Genomic DNA, 20,246 nt, shown 5'->3' with positions numbered 1-20,246 from the left:
TTTGGATGAAATAGAGGCAAAATTCTCAATTTTTGCCAAAAATTGGCTGTAAAAGGTCACTAAAAGGTCACTTTCCCGTCATGGGATTCCTTAGGACTTTTGATATGTTATAGAGTACAATTTTCTGTGCTAGAAACTGTTAAGAAAGCTTGTGTTGCAATTAGTTAAAGGTTAAATCATAAAATGACTGGACTATACCACATGCACAGCAACCCATCCGAAAAGAAAAATTCTCGCTTACAACATGTTGACGTCATGCGAAACATATAGATATGTTTGTGCACGAATCTCCGTTTCCAATCTAGTTGGAAAGTATACTGTATCTATGGTGTGTGCATGTATGATGTATTAGTGATTCTTACAATGTGTAATTTGCCTAAAGCTCAAAATCTACAGTGTACATGCAGTAAGAGAGAAAACTATCTGATTCATCAAGATGTTCAAAAACACATGCACAGTTACAATACATCTAAGACACATGCGACAATACTACTGTACAAAAAGCACAGTATAGGCATGACATGCAAGGAAGCTATAAAAAGAAAAGGGGGATACAGGACAAAGCACATAAACAATTAGACGAGTCAAGTTTAATCTTTAGCCTAGCCCAACCCAACTTCCACACCATCTTAATAACCTAATACTTCTGCTAGCTTGAATATCCTCAATTTTCAATTGAGTACTGTCAACTGCTTGTTTAAGCTGCAGTTGACCATCTTGAGCACTCACAAATGCTTCTTTAAACTCATCAAATTTCCTCTCAACTGCTTGGTTAAGTAGATCACGATCATGATAATATTTCCACACTAGAATACCCGCAACTCCAATGGATAATCCACATACGGAAATTCCAATTAATACACGTCTATTCCACCGAGCAGTTTCTTCAATTCGCTGTAAACGATCATCAAACTCAGCATCTTGTCCGGCATTCATTTCTTGTAGCGTTAGTTCTAAATGATGGCAACAACAACTCGGATAATTGCATGATCTAATATGTACGTATTTTGTCCGATGTGATTCAAAGAAATCTAGCTACATGCCTATCAGGTTTATATTATCAGGTTCAGCGCTTAGCTAGCTAGCTATATAGCTAAGCTCCTGATATTAAGACCTCACCGTTTTTGAAAAGTGTCGGTGAATCGCGTCTAGCGTTTCTGTTTCTTTCTTGGACCAGGTAGATTTTTACACGTAGCGTCTGTCGTGGCGTGTCTGTACCTTCCTTTCTTCGAAGAATAGTTATCTGAAACGGAGCTCTGTATTTTATGGTATTGCTCAAACTGGCGCTATAGTCTCGTGCCCATACGGGCTAGCGCTAATTCCGCATTAGCGCGAGCCCCGCTGGGCATTGCATTAGCGTGAGCCCCGATGGGTATTGCATTAGCGCGAGCCCCGATGGGCACGAGACTAGTGGCGCCAATGTCTTGACTTTGAACTGAGGTTGACTGAGTGTGACCATAGATTGTACATACCTATGTTGTGACCTACTGATTAATTCCTCATTAAATGGACGCAGTGGTGTTTTCAGAATCAGCCACTCCGAGAAGGCGGTCAGTTCGCTTACAGGTGAGAAAGAGCAGCATCGTTTATCGCTCGAATTAATTAACCCACTTCAACTCTACATAGGCCAACTCGATACAGGATAGTGTTAGTAATTCTCAGAAGCGGAAAACTGCCACCAGTGCAAGTAGAACGCCTAAGAGACACAAAAGTGATGAAGCAACTGTCACTCCTTTAAGGAAGAAGGGCAGTACCACACCTAGCAGCTCCAGGCAAGCCCCTAGATCGCAGACTAGGTCTAGTGGTATGAAGGGAGGAAGCAAAACTGAGAACCACCGTCCTGGAAGTTATGGTATAGCACAACTGTCAGATGGTGATTTGGTGAGTAGTAAATAGAAGTCTCATAAATCCAGGCTGCTGTTCAGTGTGTGAGTAAGCACATCCCACACACGTGTGTGTGCATGCGTACACTGAGAGGTGTGACACATTCACAATCATGTATGTAACTGATTGATAATATGATTTTTCAATTCGAAAATTTAAGCATGGGATTGCCATAGTGTGATTTGTGATGTTGTTAAGTACTGGGTTCTGAAGGACAACGTTTAGCAATAGTTGGTCACTTGTATTGTTTAGTTCGTGACTGGTTTTCGATCAGTTCTGTTGATTAGCATGGGTAGAAATTGCTCATGATTCATATTGTATACACACACGTACACGCATGCTCACACACACACACACACCTGTAGCCTGTAGCTGCCCATCCGAAGATCACAGTACCCTTGGGTGGGTAAACCCCCCTGGATAGGATGACACGCACACACACACACACGCGCACACACACACACACACAAAAACACACACACACAAAAACACACACACACAAAAACACACACACACAAAAACACACACACACAAAAACACACACACAAAAACACACACTTACAAAATTAAAGAAGCGGTTTCAACTTTGGCTATACACACGCACACACAAACACACACACATTTACAAATTAAAGAAGCGGTTTGGCTATGCAGGTCTACTATATTATATGTATTTGAGAATACAAGAATGCATTGAATCACTGGGTTTGATTGTATCCCATGTAGAATTCCTTATTGCCTGAATCATATGGACAGACCACCATGAAATTGTCGAAATATTTTATACTATCCTAAAACTTGGTGGTTAAGATTATGAGGTTGTTTGTGAAATTAATGAGATAGTTGGCATTAAAATATCGAGAGAGAGAGAAAAACAACAGTTCAATGTTGTAACTTTTAAACAGGGGGTCCACACTCAAACTAAATAGTGATTTTCAGTGGAGTCCTATGAACAAAAGAAGAAGAGTACAAAACACAAATACAAATTCGTTGACCTATGTAGATTAAAACCTTAGGGCAATAAAATATTTTTGGTGAGAAATATGACTGAAAGTAAGTCATATATACGTACTCGTGTGTTCTGTGCATATTGACTTAAAATTATCTTAATGTATTGTGTGTGCAGGACTGGGCTACCATGATACCTCCCCAGCCAAAATTTCAGTTAGCTAGAACACCTCCAGTGAAAAGGAATGATGATGGAGTGAAAGCAAATGTAAGTCATATACCTAAGATGACTAAATTTAGCGATATACTAAATTTAGTGATTTAGTGGTTTTGGTTTTCGCACTAAATTTAGTACACGCTAAACCTGCAAAATTTATGCTTAATTCATTACATCAATTCACAAATCCATAAAATTGCTAAATTTTGTATGTGCTAATTTCGCCAATATACAAAATTGCTAAATTTAGTGTATTGCTAAATTTAGTTACCTTAAGGTTTTGTGTTTGTAGTACATGGGTAGTTGTAGTGATAACTCACTTAGGAGCCACCTCTTTAGTAGACTATAGTGTTGCACCGATAATCGGATCGGTTATCGGAAAAACCATATAATTTATCGGCTGTGTTTTTTTTGCATATCAGCACCAAGATGAAAAAAAGCAGCAGATACAGATATATGTATTTATTTAGAAATACATGCTTGTGTGCACCAAATGATGTTTACAAATGCATTGACTTGCATTTCCTCTATTACAATATTATTATCACTGCTTCAGTGTACTGTCAGCTGTTGTTGTAGCAATTCTGCCACTATTAACAAGCTAATTTGGTCCTTTAAAATCAAATTTCTAGTAAAAATTGCTACAAAATAGACATGCTGTGCTATATTGGATCGGCTACGTTTATCGGTTTGAAAATATTAACTAATATTGGTTATCGGAATATCAGCAAAATCTCATCGGTGTAACGCTAGTAGACTATCTCGATTGTCGATCCCTCCATCCTTCCCTCATTATCTTGTGGTACCATAGGAGGCTGTATTATTGTAGTCTTACTATATCAGCTGTAGCTGTCATATATATGGCAGTATGGAATTGTAATAACTCATAGTTACTATCAAGTTGAGGAAAAATTTGGATTAGGCCATACCTACTTGAAAAGTTGCTGCATGGACCCGACCAACCCAATTTTGCACAGAGTATAATTAAAAGATTAACTATGGATAACGTGATGTGGAATTTAATTTCTAATTGATTACGATACTCTAATAGAATGGTCACTGTGTGAGCTGCTCTAAATTTTAATCTCTTGGCTTCTCATAGGAATAAACAGAAAACACATACACTGTAGTTACAAATTTGCCCCACTTCCTGATGAAAGAAATCTATGCTATGCAAAAACATTGATCTTTAGTGTGCTATGAATGTGGCTACCAGCGACATTTATACCTGATTAATAGCTATGTGGTGTATGAAATGTTATATTTTTCTTTTTAATATCCAACCTACCTACTGACCCTTTTTCTTGTAACAAGAACTTTTCAAATAGGAATGGCCTTAGGGAAAATAAAAGTAGTGAGTCAAGGGAATAGCTAAAACATATGCTGTAGTATTTAGTATTCATTAAACTAGAAGTTTGTAACCACAAATACTCCTTTAAACTGGTATGCTTGCAGTTCAATATGTATTTGTGCATACACAGTATATCCCACTTTTACATACTATATTGTGTACAGGCTGGTGATGACAGTAATACTACTCAACAACAATTGAGGGAAGTGTCTAGTAGTGAGCTAAACATTGCAGCTGGTAACACTGATATTACAACAACATCAACTGCTACCCTACCAGTCGATACTAGTGTAGTAACCAGTAAAGAAGCAGCAGTAATTGATAGAGTGGATGATGTAGCTGAAGAAGTTGACATCAGCACAGTCACCAGTTGATGTTGAAAATGTTAGTGATGTTGTGGTAGTGTGTGATGATGGTGCTTCTGCTGTCTCTAATACTTCTGTTGTCTTCCCAATTTACAACAAAGGTTTGTAGATTGTGTATGTTGCTGCATGTACGTATATGTGTGTGTGTATAGCATAAATATGTATTTTTGTCTATGTTATTTACCACGTACACACACGTGTTCACCTCAATCTCATCTTACCAGACAAGGCCATGCTACCAGCCACTCTACAGTGTACAGATAATGACCTAGCCTACCTGGAGAGGATGGCCAATGTCAAATTATACAAGGAGCTAACTGTAAGTACCAATGATGTGCTAGTGTAGTGAAGTGTTGTTTATACTCTCTTATAAATAAACATTTTGTATTGGTTCCCCTCTATAATATGTTGTTTACTTTAAGACTCTTCTTCCAGAAGCTGGAAATTGTTACAAGTCACAGATTATTCTGTGTGGCCAATTCTGCTCTTTGTGGGGTATTGTTTATCTAATTACTAAATGTAAAACGGCTATCACGAACCACAACAGTGGGTTCATAATAAGGATCACCTGTTTTTTTGCAAAAAAGTCTAATAGAACGCACACCTAAAAGCCACCTTTAATAGCATCCTTCGCCTCAAAACAACCCTCTGGTGGTCGCACAGACAATTTTCTTTCTATAATTTTCCTTAGCCATGCGCCATATGGTGAGAATATTTTGCCATTCGGTGAGTACATTTGAATTCCCCCTCCTCCAATGAACCAGAAAATCACCCATAACTTAGTTGGGATATATAATCGACAGGTTTCACTATTGGTGGCTAAATATTGAGCAATACTCCACTTTCTGTTGTTAGTTCTTCAGATGTGAGTTGTTCTCTGTTTGAACATGTGTCCTTGTGTTTGGGATGATCTTGGTGGTTAACTCTTAAAGTTGCTTGTATTTTTTAATAAAAGTGCACTGAAAATGCATAGGCCGATATTTCTGGTGTATTGCATGGCTGTAAACAAAGCGCTGTAACTTCCATACAGTAATGTCTGTAAGCACTAAGGCTACGCAATTTTGCACCATTCTGTTTGTAAGGAATAAAACAGTACATAGGGTTGGTAAAAGCATAAGGCTAAAACTCACCATGAATACAAGCTGTCACAACAAATTATTACATACCTTCAGAAAACATTTAATAACTTCTTCACAGTGTGTCCTATGGACAACTGGTCAATTTTCCATTCAGTTACAAATCTCGCCATATAAAGCTCACACGAATCAAACATCATGTGTGTGTGAAGTAACAGGAAATACAGTACTGCCCAAGCGCAACATCGCACTTGCTTGCACACGCAACTTTGCTTGAGATTTTTTAAAAATTGCTAATTAAGGGGCGTGGTAACTGAGGGGCATGATAACTGTTTCACTCCTGAGACAGTACAACCATACAGTTGGAAAGAAAGTTTTTAATTTTCAGGCATCATTTGTTTACAGGACTACATGACATTAGATATTCTCCTCTCCCATAATATTAACTTGTGCTAGTCAGCATAGTGCTAAAACAATAGGTTTTGAAATCCTATTAGCATACATACACAGGTTTTGTTTATAAACCCACTCCCACAATCAATTATTCTATGTTCTGTTATATAAATCATGGTGGTGACTGCTGTTTATGATATATTAGCTTGATTTTTTATGAGGTACAAGAATTTTTGAAGGTATTCAACAAACTGTTGATAATACCATTAACAACAATATTGTGTTTAAACAAGGTTCAAATAATGACAGTGTTATGAAAGAGTTCATGACTCGAGTCTCAGTAAAACATTCACAAACACATCATGTGCTTGCTTTAAAAAAAAAAAAAAAAAAAAATTATTTTATTAAAGCTTTACAGCACAAGTGCTGAAGGTCTGTAGGACACCAGGTCCTACAGCCTGCTCAAAGACACTAGACACAAAGACAGTAGTTACGTAAGGTGTGTTTGAAAAGTTGCAGGAAGGAGAAAAAATCCATGGCTGGACCTAGGTAGCCTCGAACCTGCAGCCATCCGATTTACGCTCGAACACTTACAGGAGTCTAGTTTTTGTATACAGTGGAACCTCAGTTATCCGAACCCCTTGGGACCAGGGGTGACCCATAAGTCTGAAAAGTCTGTATCTCTGAAACTGTGTATAAATAACCTAAAAAAAAATGAAGAAAATTTTTTTAAATATCAGTATTTTCAACAACTCTAATAGAACAGTCACTACTCTAATAGAACAGTCATTTCTGTGGTTTAGTTAACCGAGAATCCAGATAAGTGGGGTCCGGATAACTGAGGTTTCACTGTATATGTAGTTATAATTATTTCCTTTTTTGTTCCTTTGCCATTTCTTTGACAAAGCTATAGTCATAACCAAGTGTCCAACACACACTGAAATTTTTGTATACCACTCAGGTGAATCAAAAATCACTTTGGTAAGTTTAGGGAGTAAGGCTTCCATGATGTTGATATCACTAAACATGATTGATTTCAAACCTTTCAAGAAATGGCATGTAACTTTGTTAGTGTCATTCTACCAAACGACTGTGAACAGTTTTGTTGTTTGTTCATTATAGAATGAAACAAACCTGTGATATCATGGTAACACTATGCCACAAATCTGTGGACATGGCCAATTCTGCTGTTTGTGGGGTACTGTACATGTACAACAGGGAAAATTTCACAATTACCCAGCTTTAACAAATTAAAATTTGACGATAAGCGAGAAATGACACATCAATGACACATCGGAATACTGACTTTTGAGGTGCTTATTGAGTTAAAATGTGAGGAATGTAATCACAATTCATCAAATTTTTCTTTTGTCAAAATTTCTGTTGTATGGTAAAATTTAAATGGTATACAGGGAGAAGAAGAGGGTGGCTAATGTCATGTAGTCTTATAACAGATGATTGCATGAAAATTATACAGTTTCCTTTTTGCTAACGTATAGTTTTGCGTTTTCCTTAGCCCAGGTGGAGAAGGTTCAAGAGCATTTGAATGCTTCCCTTGATCTCTCCCCACGTCAACAACACTTTTCTCTATTACAAATCACTTAATGAAATGCATTGCTACTATGTCATAAGTGTATTAACATGGCAATTTAGGCAGACTTCACTGGTTAATGTACTTTACATGTGTACAGACATGCTAGTAAAAGAGTAAAATATACAAAGAAGCTCTAATAAAAGTGTTAAAATACCTGTGTGTCATTTTGCTCGTCCTTCTTCACTGTATGGCTCAAGATCTGCTGTTGTTTTTCCTTTTTTTTCTGTTTACTCTGAGAATTAGATTATCTAATAAAATCACCCATTACTGAGTGAGGATACATACACAATTTCCTTCATAGTTTATAGTACCCTTGAAGATTACTTGAACTTCTAATGACATGGTAACAAAATAGTAAATACCGAATGATGCTTCACTTTTTTAAAATTTCAAACATGAGTTGTTTTCAAAGTTTACTACAGCACTGCTTAACCCCTTCACCGCCAAATTTGTAGAGGCTCCAATCTACTGTTTCTAAACTGCTATAACTTGCACACCATACCATATAATCCTATAAAACTATATATCAATTTACTCGCTATAGAACAAGGAATTCGATTATGAAGTTGTTGTTTACACAAGAGCAACCACAAATCCATTATATAACTTTAAAGTACGAAAATCGATCTAAGCGAAATTAAACATGAAATTTCACTACTTTACAGGCTAACACTGTTTATAATAACACAATAAACATCACTAACCAGTTTACAGTTGAAGCGATTATCTCTAAGTCTAGTTTTCCAACATTTGAGCAAGTGCGCATGCACATACAAACACGAGGTCACTGTTTCGAGGCATACAAAAATAGCAACACCCCACTCCAACCTATATAATCCCTCTCCTTACTGTTTCTCTTTATTAGTAGTGCCATTATCACGTTGAAGAATTGTCTACAACGCTTGTTATCAACGTTCCGAAAGTACGCGATTGCATCATCTAACCACGCAATAGTGTGCGAGAGACCGGTTATCCCTGTTCCCGTTCACTTAAGGGGGTGCCCACTAAAGGATAAGCGTAGGGGCTACTAAAACGCTCAACTGAATTTATAGAGCATTTAGAATGTGATGCTATGAGCATTTATAATCGAAACCGCCATATGGCGGTTGTGGTGGTGAGAGGGTTAATTAATGTGTTTCATGTCTACTTGTGGTTAAACTATAGTAGTAACGTTGAGACACCAATGCAAGTTGCTGGTAAGTAGCTGTTTGAGTTGTTGACTAATAGTTACTGTACAGCTTCACTGTACACAAACATTGACCTCTACCACAAGGGAATCTTGAAACCTGGTGAAAAGCTGAAATGAGTTGCCTCAGCCCAAATGTGATTAAATTATATATATATATCACAGAGAGCCAAAACATTGTTGCTGCCAATCCTGTTGTACACTAATGCCAGTTTCAAGCAGACGTGCATTGAAGAAAAATGCATTGAACTTAGCCATAATAGTTTAACCATACATACGTACATGAGTAACAAGCATTTTCTTCACTAGAGCAATGCATCACAGGCCTCATCACAGGCTTGAAAGTCACTCCAAGACATATGCATGGGGAATAGCCCAAGTGTGGCATGGCATTCTCCAGAGTGTGGCTTTTTGTGCAACCCAAGTGGGATTTTAAGTGCACCCATACATGGCTTTAGCTTTCCCGTGCAACGCATGGTGTCTCATGAAAAATGTCATCCATATTCGAAGTTACAAGTGGACTGTACTGTATTTAATGCCTTGTAGTCCAGTAACAAATGATGCGTGGAAGTTAAACAGCTTCCTCTCTGTGTAATGTGTAGCTCAAATGAAATGATTATGTTTCAATTATTATACAACCAAGTACTGTAGGTAATAAATAAATAATGTTCTTGAAAACTACGAGGCCTAGAGACATGAACTAACCGGGGATAGATTTGCCTGTGAACGAAGGCACAACTGTATAATAATTACGCCTGTTCATGATGATGACCTAAACGTATGTGTAATTCTATGTAACGCCCAGTACCACACCTATGTTGTAATTTCAGATTGCACAAAGGAGAAGATTAGCAAACGGCTGTGAGTGATTGCAGGAGAGCCAGAGGCCACTTTAAACGTAAACAACAAGATTACAAGTATGTTTTGATGTTTCTAAGCTGTTTTTAGGTGGTAAAGTGAGTTCCGAGTCACCATGCAACAGATGCCAGTGGACACACTCCACATGATGAAAACTTGTGCTACTTCTAAAACCAGGCGCCATGCAACTAGCTAACTCATCTGGAATTAATCAACTATTTTATTATGTTGTGCAATAATGCATAATTAATTTATTTTAATTCTCGGATTTCGTAATTCATGAAATTTTGTAATTCTTCAATTACGTTGCTACGCACTGCTAAGGAAGCGCTTGTTAAATAAACTGCTTTTAACAACATATTACGCACAGAAGTATCTTCTAAACTAGTTTGACTGTAGTGTTTTTTTTCCTCAAATTCTCTTGACAAAGCCTCAACGCTGCTCTTTATTTTCATTTCCATACGTTGGGGATATGCCCCCTTTCCAACTGGCTATTGCTGGTAGTCTAGGAGGCCTGCACTGTTGTTTCTCAATTGTGAAATGCCTGTAAAAGCCGAAGGGAAGGTAATTCACACAGTCTGAGGAGAGTCACCACACCCGTTTTTCAGACCGCCGAAAAGAAACCACCTCAAAGCAAAGTTTACCAGTGTGTAAGTTAATACAGACTTCATTTCGCTTTTACTTATTACACGTAAAAGCTGCTTTTACCATTTAATGATTTTGTTCACATGGGTGCATACGGACGAACATAGATAGGTAGATAGATAAGTAGATAGGTACACATACAAAAACAATTTCAATAAACCAGATGCGTGCCCAAAGCCAGCCGAAAAGCTGGCTGTGGGTGCACACCTGGTTTTAAAAAAAGAGTGTGTTTTCGTGCATGTTTACATGATTGTTTGTTTGTTGTGTCTTTGTTTGTATTATTTTGTATACTTCTGTTCATCCTTTACCTGGCTTGCTAGCTGAATTATTTCCATCTCCAGTGTTTCGTGCCAATAATAGACCTTATCTGTAATGACGTTAATTGACAAAATGGTCGTGTTTAGTGTGGGTACTTCGTATGTAGTCACTAAAATAAGCTTTGTTTGCGGATTTCACAACATGGAACTATTGGATAATAAAGGTAAGAGGCTAGTTAGCATAATGTGGCAGTGTGAAATAGTCCCACCAGATGAAACCAGGCTTAAGTTTTGGTATCAACGCAAAACCACGTGCATTTGTCTTATAATTAAGTATGTATGACTCACCTTGCCCCTTGCTGCAGTATGTAAATGTTAACATAGCGAACCGCCATCTCTCCCAATAATCTCTGTACAAAAGTGTCGACACTATCAGCCGCCATTTTGTGCTTTAGCGTTATTGCAGATAAGGTCCATATATTGTTGCATACAGTTCCTCACGATTGTAATTGCAATCACTTATGTTTACTGTATGTGCTACTGTGTATGTGCACCTATTTCTACCCACACACACTGTGCTGGTCATACATTGTTTGTACATGCCCCATTTGTAGATTGTCCTGTTGATGGTTTTACTTGGTTCTATGTACCCCGGTCCTAGATAATATATAGTTATACAACGGCCATGAGTGCTCTGCCTGATATAAACGCACGACCGAAGGCAAATGCATTTATACAGGTAGAGCACGAGTGCATGTTGTATAACTGTTATGTACCACTTACCAAATAGGTGGGGAGAGTCTCACAAGACAGCTGTAACACTTATAAAGGCCAGGTTTCTAACATCGATTGTGGGTAACCAAGCCGGACGTTGCGATGATGTTCCCCCTGCAGTACTGCAGACACCTAAGATATTGAAAGCTAGTACGCTATGGTTTATATCACTAACCTGCATTCGCTGTTCGACTCTCATCATGTAGTGCTCAGCATGCCAGTGTGCCATATAGACTAAGCACCAGACTAATCACCATAGTGATTCTCTCGAGCGAAAAAAAGCAGCTAAATAGACGGTTTAAGTAAACAAAACATAACTACTAAACGATACTAGTCTAATTCTTACTATTCACACTGGCTAAACTCGAGTCTGGTGGCATGACAAAACTGGTTCCACAATCGAACGTAAAGGTTAGTATTATTTAGAATATATTGTTTTATTGAGTCATTGTTGAAGTGGACTACAGTTTAATCTGGGCTAAGATGGCACCAGACTAGTAAGGTGTATAAGTACGTTTATATATATGTAGACTAGAGTTGTGGCCACCCGCATTGGCTTTTTCGATCGCCATTGGCTGCTTGTAAACATTATACGTATTGGTGACGTTATGGCCCACAATCGACCTTTACATGTCGGGCTATAAAAGAATTCAAGTGATCTGTGAAGTGTCTTTCCACCTATTAGGTGAGGTGTTGTAGTGGTCTTCGCCACCGGCACTTGTGCTATGCTGCACAAAACCGCAGCCAGTGCAATATATGTATATTGCACTGCGGTCGGTGCATTATAACTCATAATGCACTCGTTGTGGTCTACAAAACCGCAACCAGTGTGTTATAAGTTATAATGCACTCACTGCGGTCTGCAGCAGTGCAATATACAAATTACGGCATTGGCGGTGCCTTTGAACTGCCCACGCAGAGTGGTACATTATGTACTTATAGCATTATGTCACAGCCTTTGACTTGGAAATCAAGAAGGCTTTATTGACACGTTCACTGTTTTTTAGTGCTACCATGTGTGACATACTATACATGTGTGGCTATGCACTTGTGCCATGCAAAATTGCTGCATGGCAAATGTGACATGGCTGTGTAGCTGTGTAGCACATGTGGGACCACAAATGGAAATGTGAAGTTATAAGTGGACTGTAGTCTCTCCCATAATATTACTTGTACTAGTCGGGATTACTATAATAAATAATGCTAAAGCAATAGTCTATTTGGATACACACACAATTTGGAAAAAAAAAACTACTCCCACAATCAGTTATTCTATGCTCTGTTATATAAATGATGGTGGTGACTGCTGTTTATGATATTAGCTCCTCTGTCTATCAGAGAATTTTTGAAGGTGCTCAACAAACTGTTGATAACTACGTTACATAGAGGGTTACTGAGTAGTGATGCCCCTCTTACAATACTGTGGTTGTGTAATGGGAAGGTCCTGTAAAAGAATTCTGTATGATCTTCAAAATGCTGTGAATAGTTTTGTTGTTTACTCAGTATAGAAATGAAACAAACCTGCGATGGTGCTAATGAACCTCAGATCATGATGTTGTGTGGTGTATTCTTCAGTAGCTAGTAACATGAAGTATTATGCATTGAGCTACTTATAGTTAGCAATGTTTAACAGCCTGTTTACACTAGCTACATATGTATCTAGTTTGAACTGTCTCGAATCAGAGTAATTTCCAAGTTAACGTACCGTATCAAACCGAACTGTGTAAAACGGATATAGGTCTGGTTCTATCTAGTTCACTGCACTTAACCAGTGTAAAAAGTTGCAACCCAGCAGTTCGATTTGGAGTAAAGATTGGAGAATTACAGCTAAATTGGTGACTGTGATGATGAAATGAAGAGTACTGTATAACAACAAATTTTGGCGAAACTAATATTTTTCAATTTGCTATAAAATTGCTGTTGGTGAAACTTTAATTTGGCAAAATGCTCTCACTGAAAAATTGATGGTGCACACAAGTGGTGTAAGGACAAAACGTGCATGCTGTAGTGTACAATCCTTATTGTGCTGAAATTGTATGGGTTCAGTCACTGCATACATCAGTCTGGCTGAGTCGCTTTCATGATTGAATGCTTTAAAGAATATGGGTCAGCCCAATTTATTTTGTGGGCCACGCTTACTTATCAGGATCATTTACTGTCTGTAGGCATACACTCATTTATCAGTGGCTGCACACGAATTCATGTCTTGCTATCTGCAAACTTATGTGGAACGATGCCCACTAATTGAGTACGAGTTCTACTCTGTAAGCCACACCCATTTACATGCATGGTATCATACTAATTTACCAGTAAGGTGTGTTCAAGTAGTATCCACAAAGTTACTTCAACAACTACAGTACTATCAAAAAAGCTTGGACCTAAGGTATGAAAATAATATTGATGAAATTTAAATTTGGCGGTTTGGTGACGAACCACCAATTCGCCAAATTTTGTTCACCGCCAAATTTAATTTATATACAGTATTTAGGTGAAGACAGCCTCAAGAACAACATAAGGCTAAAAAACAGGCTGTAACTGTATAATAGAGGATATGCACTGCCGAATACATTCTAATGAACACGTGATTTTTTCATACGTCATGACGGTGAACGGAATGCGAATCGATTCATTACATGGACGGTAGATCAGTTACGAGCAATTCTTACTAAGTGACATATCCTTGTGCCTAAGAAGTAGTACATCTGGCGAGAAGAAGCTGGCCCATGGCTTTAGTGGCGAGTTCCAGTTCGAACATTCATTCACTGCCCATACTTTTATATGAGTTTTTCGTGACCTTGTGGTAATCGTTCACGACAACAGAAAGTCTGCTTGTAGCTTAAAAGGCGAGTTATACTTCGAGCCGCATTCACTACCCAGTACTTTTATATGGAATTTTCGTAAATCTTCGATAGTCGTTCACCATCAACTTTTTTTGGAAGCGCCGCGCCGCTGATCATTTTTCGTTCGAATAATATAGCATGCATATCCTCTATTTGTGCAGTGTTGTTTGTTACATCAACAAATCAACATGTGACAACAACATGCATGAATTTTTGTGTAAGAAAATTTAGTATCAAACTCTTTGTATGCTCTTCTATGTAGCTCACCTTTCAACATTCTTTAGTTTTCAAGAGTGACTGCCATTACTTTAAACTTGTCATTGTCTGTTATAACATGTTTACACATCATCGAATATTATCTTTGTCATCTGCCAAGTTTGTTTGCTCTTTCTGTAATGAAACTGTAAATACCATCCTTAGTATAGTATAATATTATGTGCATTATATCATTACATGTAAATGGTGCAAGGTGCCTTGTAGCACTAATGTAGTTTGACCAGTACTACATAAGAAATAGTGTTACCTGTAGGAATGTTAAGTGATGATTTATCTATGTAGTTATAACATGTATATATAAGACTAGCGTTAGTAACATTTTGTTCAGTTCAAGACAAATTGTACTGGAGGAGACTGCTCTACGTGGACGTGTTTACTGTTGATGATGACAGCAAGCGATCAAACTACTGGGATGATGTCTATATCTGGATCAGGATTGGATCAAGGGACAGTCATTACCAATCATCAAGACCCTTGTCTTCCAGGATATTTTGCCTACCTGTCCTTGGCTTCAAACTGTTAGCCACAACATTGACCACTCTACTGGCCAGTCTGGTTATTGCCACTATCAAAGCTACAAGAAGTTTGTACAAACCTCACAGCATCTTTATTGCTAACTTGATGGTAGCTGATATGATGTTGGTGCTAATGGGATGCTTGATATCTACTGTAATGATTGCTGGCTTTGCTGTAGGAAAGGAAGATTTGATTGATTGCAATCTGTTCTGGTTTCTGTATGTGCCAGGACTTGTGGTTAGCTCCTCATACGTGATAATATCAGGAGATATGGTGATAACTATAGCTTTTCCTTTCAAGTACAAACAAGCTATGACACCTCGTGTTATTGCAGGCATGATCATAGTTGCATGGATATTGGCAATAATACCATTCGTTCCTATGTTAGTCCATGGTGTGTTGACGGGTATATTGATTTTGCACAGTATGGCACCTGCATTGCCACTGGTAATGCTGTAACCGAGACCATTTTAATTCTCACAATACCGAGCCTCCTTTCATCTCTTGCTGCACTACTCTTTAATGTTTATGTGACCATTAAAGTATACTACATTCACAGAAATGAGAATTGTTAGTGTTCAGCAAATGAAACTTTTAGGCTGAAAAGGGCAAGAATAAAGAAGTACATGAAATCCATTATAGTTATCATGTCAGGAGGAATATTGATTACGGTCTTCGTATCGTTACTGTACCTTGTAGAAACAGCAGTGGTAACATCCCCAGTTTATCATGATGTGATGTACTTGGTCGTTTATCCGAATACATTTTATGCAGTGCCCCTTCTACACCCGTTTGTTTATGGGTTGTATTTTAAGGAAATCCATCAGCCAATGATGAAGAGGATGAAAATGTTGCTTTGTTGTTCGAAGTTCAACACTGCTACTGTTGCCCCTCATACACCAAGGACTGCTTGGATGTGACTGACTCTTACATGCCACATATTATATTAATGTGAAATGTTATTGTAACCATAGCATACCTACCATGTTTCTCTTACTGTAGTAGAAGCCGTGTATCATTGTTAATTGTGGTTAGTTGTATTGTATTAATATGTGACTGTGGGCTTGTGTAATTGCCATTGCCAGCCAACTAAAGACGACCATGGAAGTATATGCCATTGTGCATAAAGTTGTGGTGGGTGGAGGCAAAAGCAGACAAGTATACCTTGTCAGCCATGCATTCCTTAGTGCTGCCATGATATAGAAAAACTCTATATAATATATCACCAACGTTTATATCACTACATGTACGTATATCACGATAAAGAAAGTCTTAAATTTTCAGGCATCATTTGTTTACAGGACTACATGACATTAGATATTCTCCTCTCCCGTAATATTAACTTGTGCTAGTAGGGATTACCATACGTAGTGCTAAAACAATAGGTTTTGAAAATCCTATACACAGGTTTTGTTTATAAACCCGCTCTCACAATCAATTATTCTATGCTCTGTTATATAAATCATGGTGGTGACTGCTGTTTATGATATATCAGATCCGTTTTGTAGTAGGGATAAGAATTTTTGAAGGTGCTCAACAAACTGTTGGTAACATCATTAACTACAATATTGTGTTAGCAAGGTTCAAATAATGAAAGTACTGTGAAAGAGTTCATGACTCAAGTCTGAGTAAAACATTCAAACACATCATGTGCTTGCTTTTTTGTATATATGTAGTTATAATCATTTCCTTTATTTTACAGTTTTGTTCCTTTGCTATTTTTTTGACAAAGCTATAGTCATAACCAAGTGTCTGATACTCACGAAAATCTTGTATACCACTCAGGTAAATCAAAAATCACTTTGGTAAAGTTTAGGGCCTAAGGCTCCCATGATGTTGAAATCACAAAACAGTAAACATGATTGATTTCAAACCTTTCAAGAAATGGCATGTAACTGTTAGTGTCTCCAAAACAATTGTGAACAATTTTGTTGTTTGTTCATTATAGAATGAAGCAAACCTGTGATATCATGGTAACACTATGCCACATACATGGCCAATTCTGCTCTTTGTGGTGTACTATACAACAGGAAAAATTTGGCGAATTCACAATTAATCGGCTTTGATGAATTAAAATTTGACGTTAAGTAAGAAATCACACATCTGAACACTACTGACTTTTGAGGCACTTATTGAGTTAAAATTTGAGGAATGTAACCGCAACTCATCAAATTTTTCTTTCGTCAAAATTTCCTGTTGTATGGTAAATGATATACAAGGAGAGGAGGAGGGTGGCTAATGTCATAACAGATGGTTGCATGGAAGTTACTGCATACATAAATAAAATCACCTATTACTGAGTGAGAATACATGCACAACTCCTTGAATTTCCTTCATACAGGCTGTAGTTTACAGTACCCTTGAAGGATTTTACTTGAAAATTCTGATGACATGGTGACAAATATTATAAAATACCGAATGATGCTCCACTTTTTTATATTTTTAGTTCTTCAGACATGAGTTGTTTTCATAGTTTACTACAGCATTGCTTAATGTGTTTCATGTCTGCTTGTGGTTAAACTATAGTAGTAATGCTGAGACATCAATGCAAACTATTGTGGCATACTAAAGTAAATAGACGTTATCACCTAAAGGTTCCAAACCATATAGATATATAAGCAAAATATATCCGATGTAAATTTCTTCAAATTTGATACCTTAAAATTAAATATTTTACAGTCATAAATGATGAATGCTTGGCAGGACTAAAGTTTGGCTGGCTAAATGGTGAGCCTAAGGAAATTGCTTACCATGAAGCATCCTTGTACAGGCCTAGCCGTTTGGTGCCATCCCTTCCATATTAGATAAATCAGAAAGCAAATAATCAATGTTGTTTTAAAATCATATTGGCTGAATTTGCCAAACTTTTGTCTATCAAATTGCTTAATTAATAAGTTTAGTCTTGCCAAGCTTATGTCATTGACAGTTAGGGTAAAAGTTTGCTTAAGGTAAATAATTATGCATGTCTACTTACAGATCAAGTATGACGATTTTGATTTTCGCATATATGAAAAATCTACTTTGCAAAAACTGGAGAGCAATTTTTGTTTTCCTCCACGGTTTATTGTCAACTACACAAGAAAAGATCCCAGTGCACAGCTGAATTCTAAAATAGTTGTATCTAGTGAAGAAAATGAGTTGATGTTTCATGTTCAATACAATTGTGATCCCATCAAAGGTAAATATATCAATTGTGTTATATAATTTATCCGTTATTTGTTAATCTCTTACAGGACAGCCCATTTCAACAGTCAACTTTCCAGTGATTATGCATCCATCTGATGTGAAACATGATGGTACAATATACTTTATGTTTGCGTACCTCAATGCATGCATGCTTTATGTGTGTACCACATAAGGAATCCTTGGAATCTGTGAAGGAATCTTTTGCACTAATGCTGGTATTAACAATGTTTTTTTTTTATTATTTAGGTGACATATGCCAAAGCTAGTTATGTTGTCAAGGTTCAAGATGCCCCTTAACCAAGATTGGTTCTACATTGGATTGGGTTTAGGAATTCCTCCAGAAAATTTAAATGAGATCAACAAAGACCAAACTAGGTCACGAGATAAGTGCTACCGTATGTTAGAGGAGTGGCTGAAACTTGACAGCTCAGCATGTTACTGCAAACTAATATCTGCTGTAGTAGCTGAAGCAAACTTTACATTAGCTGAGGATATAAGACAAGCGGTCCAAGCTAAAAGGGCAGGTAATTCTCTTACTTAAGCACTAAAATTTCTATACAACGCGGTGAGTAAATGGATGAATTTCATAATAACAAAAGTTGCCCTAACAACCTGCAATATTTGTGGGGGTAAATGTCTGTAGTAACATATTCAAATTTTATAAGGATACCAGTAGCATATACAGGTCATGAGATCTAACATTTTAAAGTTTGTCATTTTTCGATACTTTGTCAATGAGAGGAGGCAACAGTTGTCCAATCACATAGATAATGTGTGGGAAAACAACAAATTCAATTAATGTCATTTCTCAATTTAACATTATTAAATTTTGTAGATGTGAATCTCACAATTAACCTCTCCAAATTTTAAATTGGTGGAGTACATATATCATGAGATACCATATAGCCTAAATATATGAAGGGGCAAATTTTTCGAGGTATTTATTGCAGCAGTAAACAAACAATTAAGAAGTTGAATTTCATTACTGCATACGTCGCATATTACAAGTCATGCTTATAGTGTACAACAGCCAGTATAACTGCTATAGGGCCTTACTAGAAAATATTAAGTGCATATTTTATCAACATTTGCATTTATTGCAGGTGTATTTGAATCAGCAGAAGCAAGACAAGATTTTACATAACCATGATGTAATCCATGCAGTCTGAACAGACTGGTATAGCTATGTTTGTAATAACAATACCACAGCTAGGAGTATTGTTCGCTACTGTAACTGTTCTCAATGCATGCACACCATTTGACAAAGCATGTGCCTTCAAACTGATATATACTATTATAAAAGCCAGGTATACATAATTTACTGCATGTCACTATAATACAGTGCTATGTGGTACTGCAGTTTAGCTAAAACACTTGGCACACATGAATGTATTGTCAGTCAGAAGCTAGTTGTTGTATTGAGCAAAAAGGCATAGCATTACAAACTAATATAGGTTTGCTATAAATAAAGCTATGAGGAATACACGTAGTGTATACTGTGGACAGCACTGCATGTATGTACGTTTTTTTAGTGACCGTCATGAAGAGTTTTCAGTGTGTGAAGTTCACTACTTATTTTTTGCAGTATAACATGACCACATGTACTGTAACACTCCTCCACAGTTGCTGAATAGGAAAACTTGCATCTACAGTACTATCCAATGGGCATACTTAGCCTGCATGCTAGGTATTGTTTACAAATGAAATACACATGGTCCTTTTAAAGGACTTACTTTAGGCTCTTACTGCCATATAGCGCAGACAATATTTTTGAGGTTGAGCAATGTTGCTAGACATAAATTTTTCATGGATTTGCAAACAATTCCAAAATGTATTAGAGAGAGGTCTAATCTTCTCCCTCAGATATTTAGGCTATACAG

The 20,246-nt window shown here is 37.3% G+C and overlaps 1 protein-coding gene and 1 long non-coding RNA gene across 4 annotated transcripts; one reads left to right on the top strand and one right to left on the bottom strand.

Moving 5' to 3' along the window:
- Nucleotides 1–407: 407 nt before the first annotated feature.
- On the bottom strand, nucleotides 408–1,337 carry LOC136262716 (uncharacterized). The gene is made up of 2 exons (XR_010704285.1): nucleotides 1,120–1,337; nucleotides 408–953 (listed from the first exon to the last, which is right to left on the bottom strand). It is a non-coding gene; the product is annotated as an uncharacterized lncRNA (long non-coding RNA).
- Nucleotides 815–19,672, top strand: LOC136262715 (serine/arginine repetitive matrix protein 2-like). 3 transcript variants are annotated; one of them, XM_066057080.1, is made up of 9 exons: nucleotides 815–1,566; nucleotides 1,627–1,881; nucleotides 3,011–3,100; nucleotides 4,565–4,784; nucleotides 4,990–5,084; nucleotides 18,157–18,358; nucleotides 18,414–18,476; nucleotides 18,613–18,890; nucleotides 19,470–19,672. In XM_066057080.1, exons 1-4 carry the CDS (start codon nucleotides 1,507–1,509, stop codon nucleotides 4,772–4,774), a joined length of 615 nt encoding a protein of 204 aa, XP_065913152.1. In that variant the 5' UTR covers nucleotides 815–1,506; the 3' UTR covers nucleotides 4,775–4,784; nucleotides 4,990–5,084; nucleotides 18,157–18,358; nucleotides 18,414–18,476; nucleotides 18,613–18,890; nucleotides 19,470–19,672. The 3 variants fall into 3 exon arrangements, with proteins under 3 accessions (XP_065913152.1, XP_065913151.1, XP_065913153.1); XM_066057079.1 differs by having other exon boundaries at nucleotides 1,085–1,566; nucleotides 4,565–4,866; XM_066057081.1 differs by lacking the exons at nucleotides 18,157–18,358; nucleotides 18,414–18,476; nucleotides 18,613–18,890; nucleotides 19,470–19,672 and adding exons at nucleotides 9,845–9,912; nucleotides 9,963–10,085 and having other exon boundaries at nucleotides 1,085–1,566; nucleotides 4,565–4,866.
- The last annotated feature ends 574 nt before the right edge of the window (nucleotides 19,673–20,246 follow it).

The sequence above is a fragment of the Dysidea avara genome, chromosome 8 (genome assembly GCF_963678975.1).
Source record: "Dysidea avara chromosome 8, odDysAvar1.4, whole genome shotgun sequence".
Lineage (NCBI taxonomy): Eukaryota > Metazoa > Porifera > Demospongiae > Dictyoceratida > Dysideidae > Dysidea > Dysidea avara.
This window is presented reverse-complemented; position numbering and strand designations above follow the sequence as displayed.

What these genes read in the sequence shown, in the direction of transcription:
- LOC136262715 (XM_066057080.1), top strand. Translation starts at nt 1,507, where the DNA reads ATGGACGCAGTGGTGTTTTCAGAATCAGCCACTCCGAGAAGGCGGTCA. An exon ending in GGCGGTCAGTTCGCTTACAG is followed by an intron (nt 1,567 to 1,626) that starts GTGAGAAAGAGC and finishes AACTCTACATAG; the next exon opens with GCCAACTCGATACAGGATAG. An exon ending in ATGATGGAGTGAAAGCAAAT is followed by an intron (nt 3,101 to 4,564) that starts GTAAGTCATATA and finishes TATTGTGTACAG; the next exon opens with GCTGGTGATGACAGTAATAC.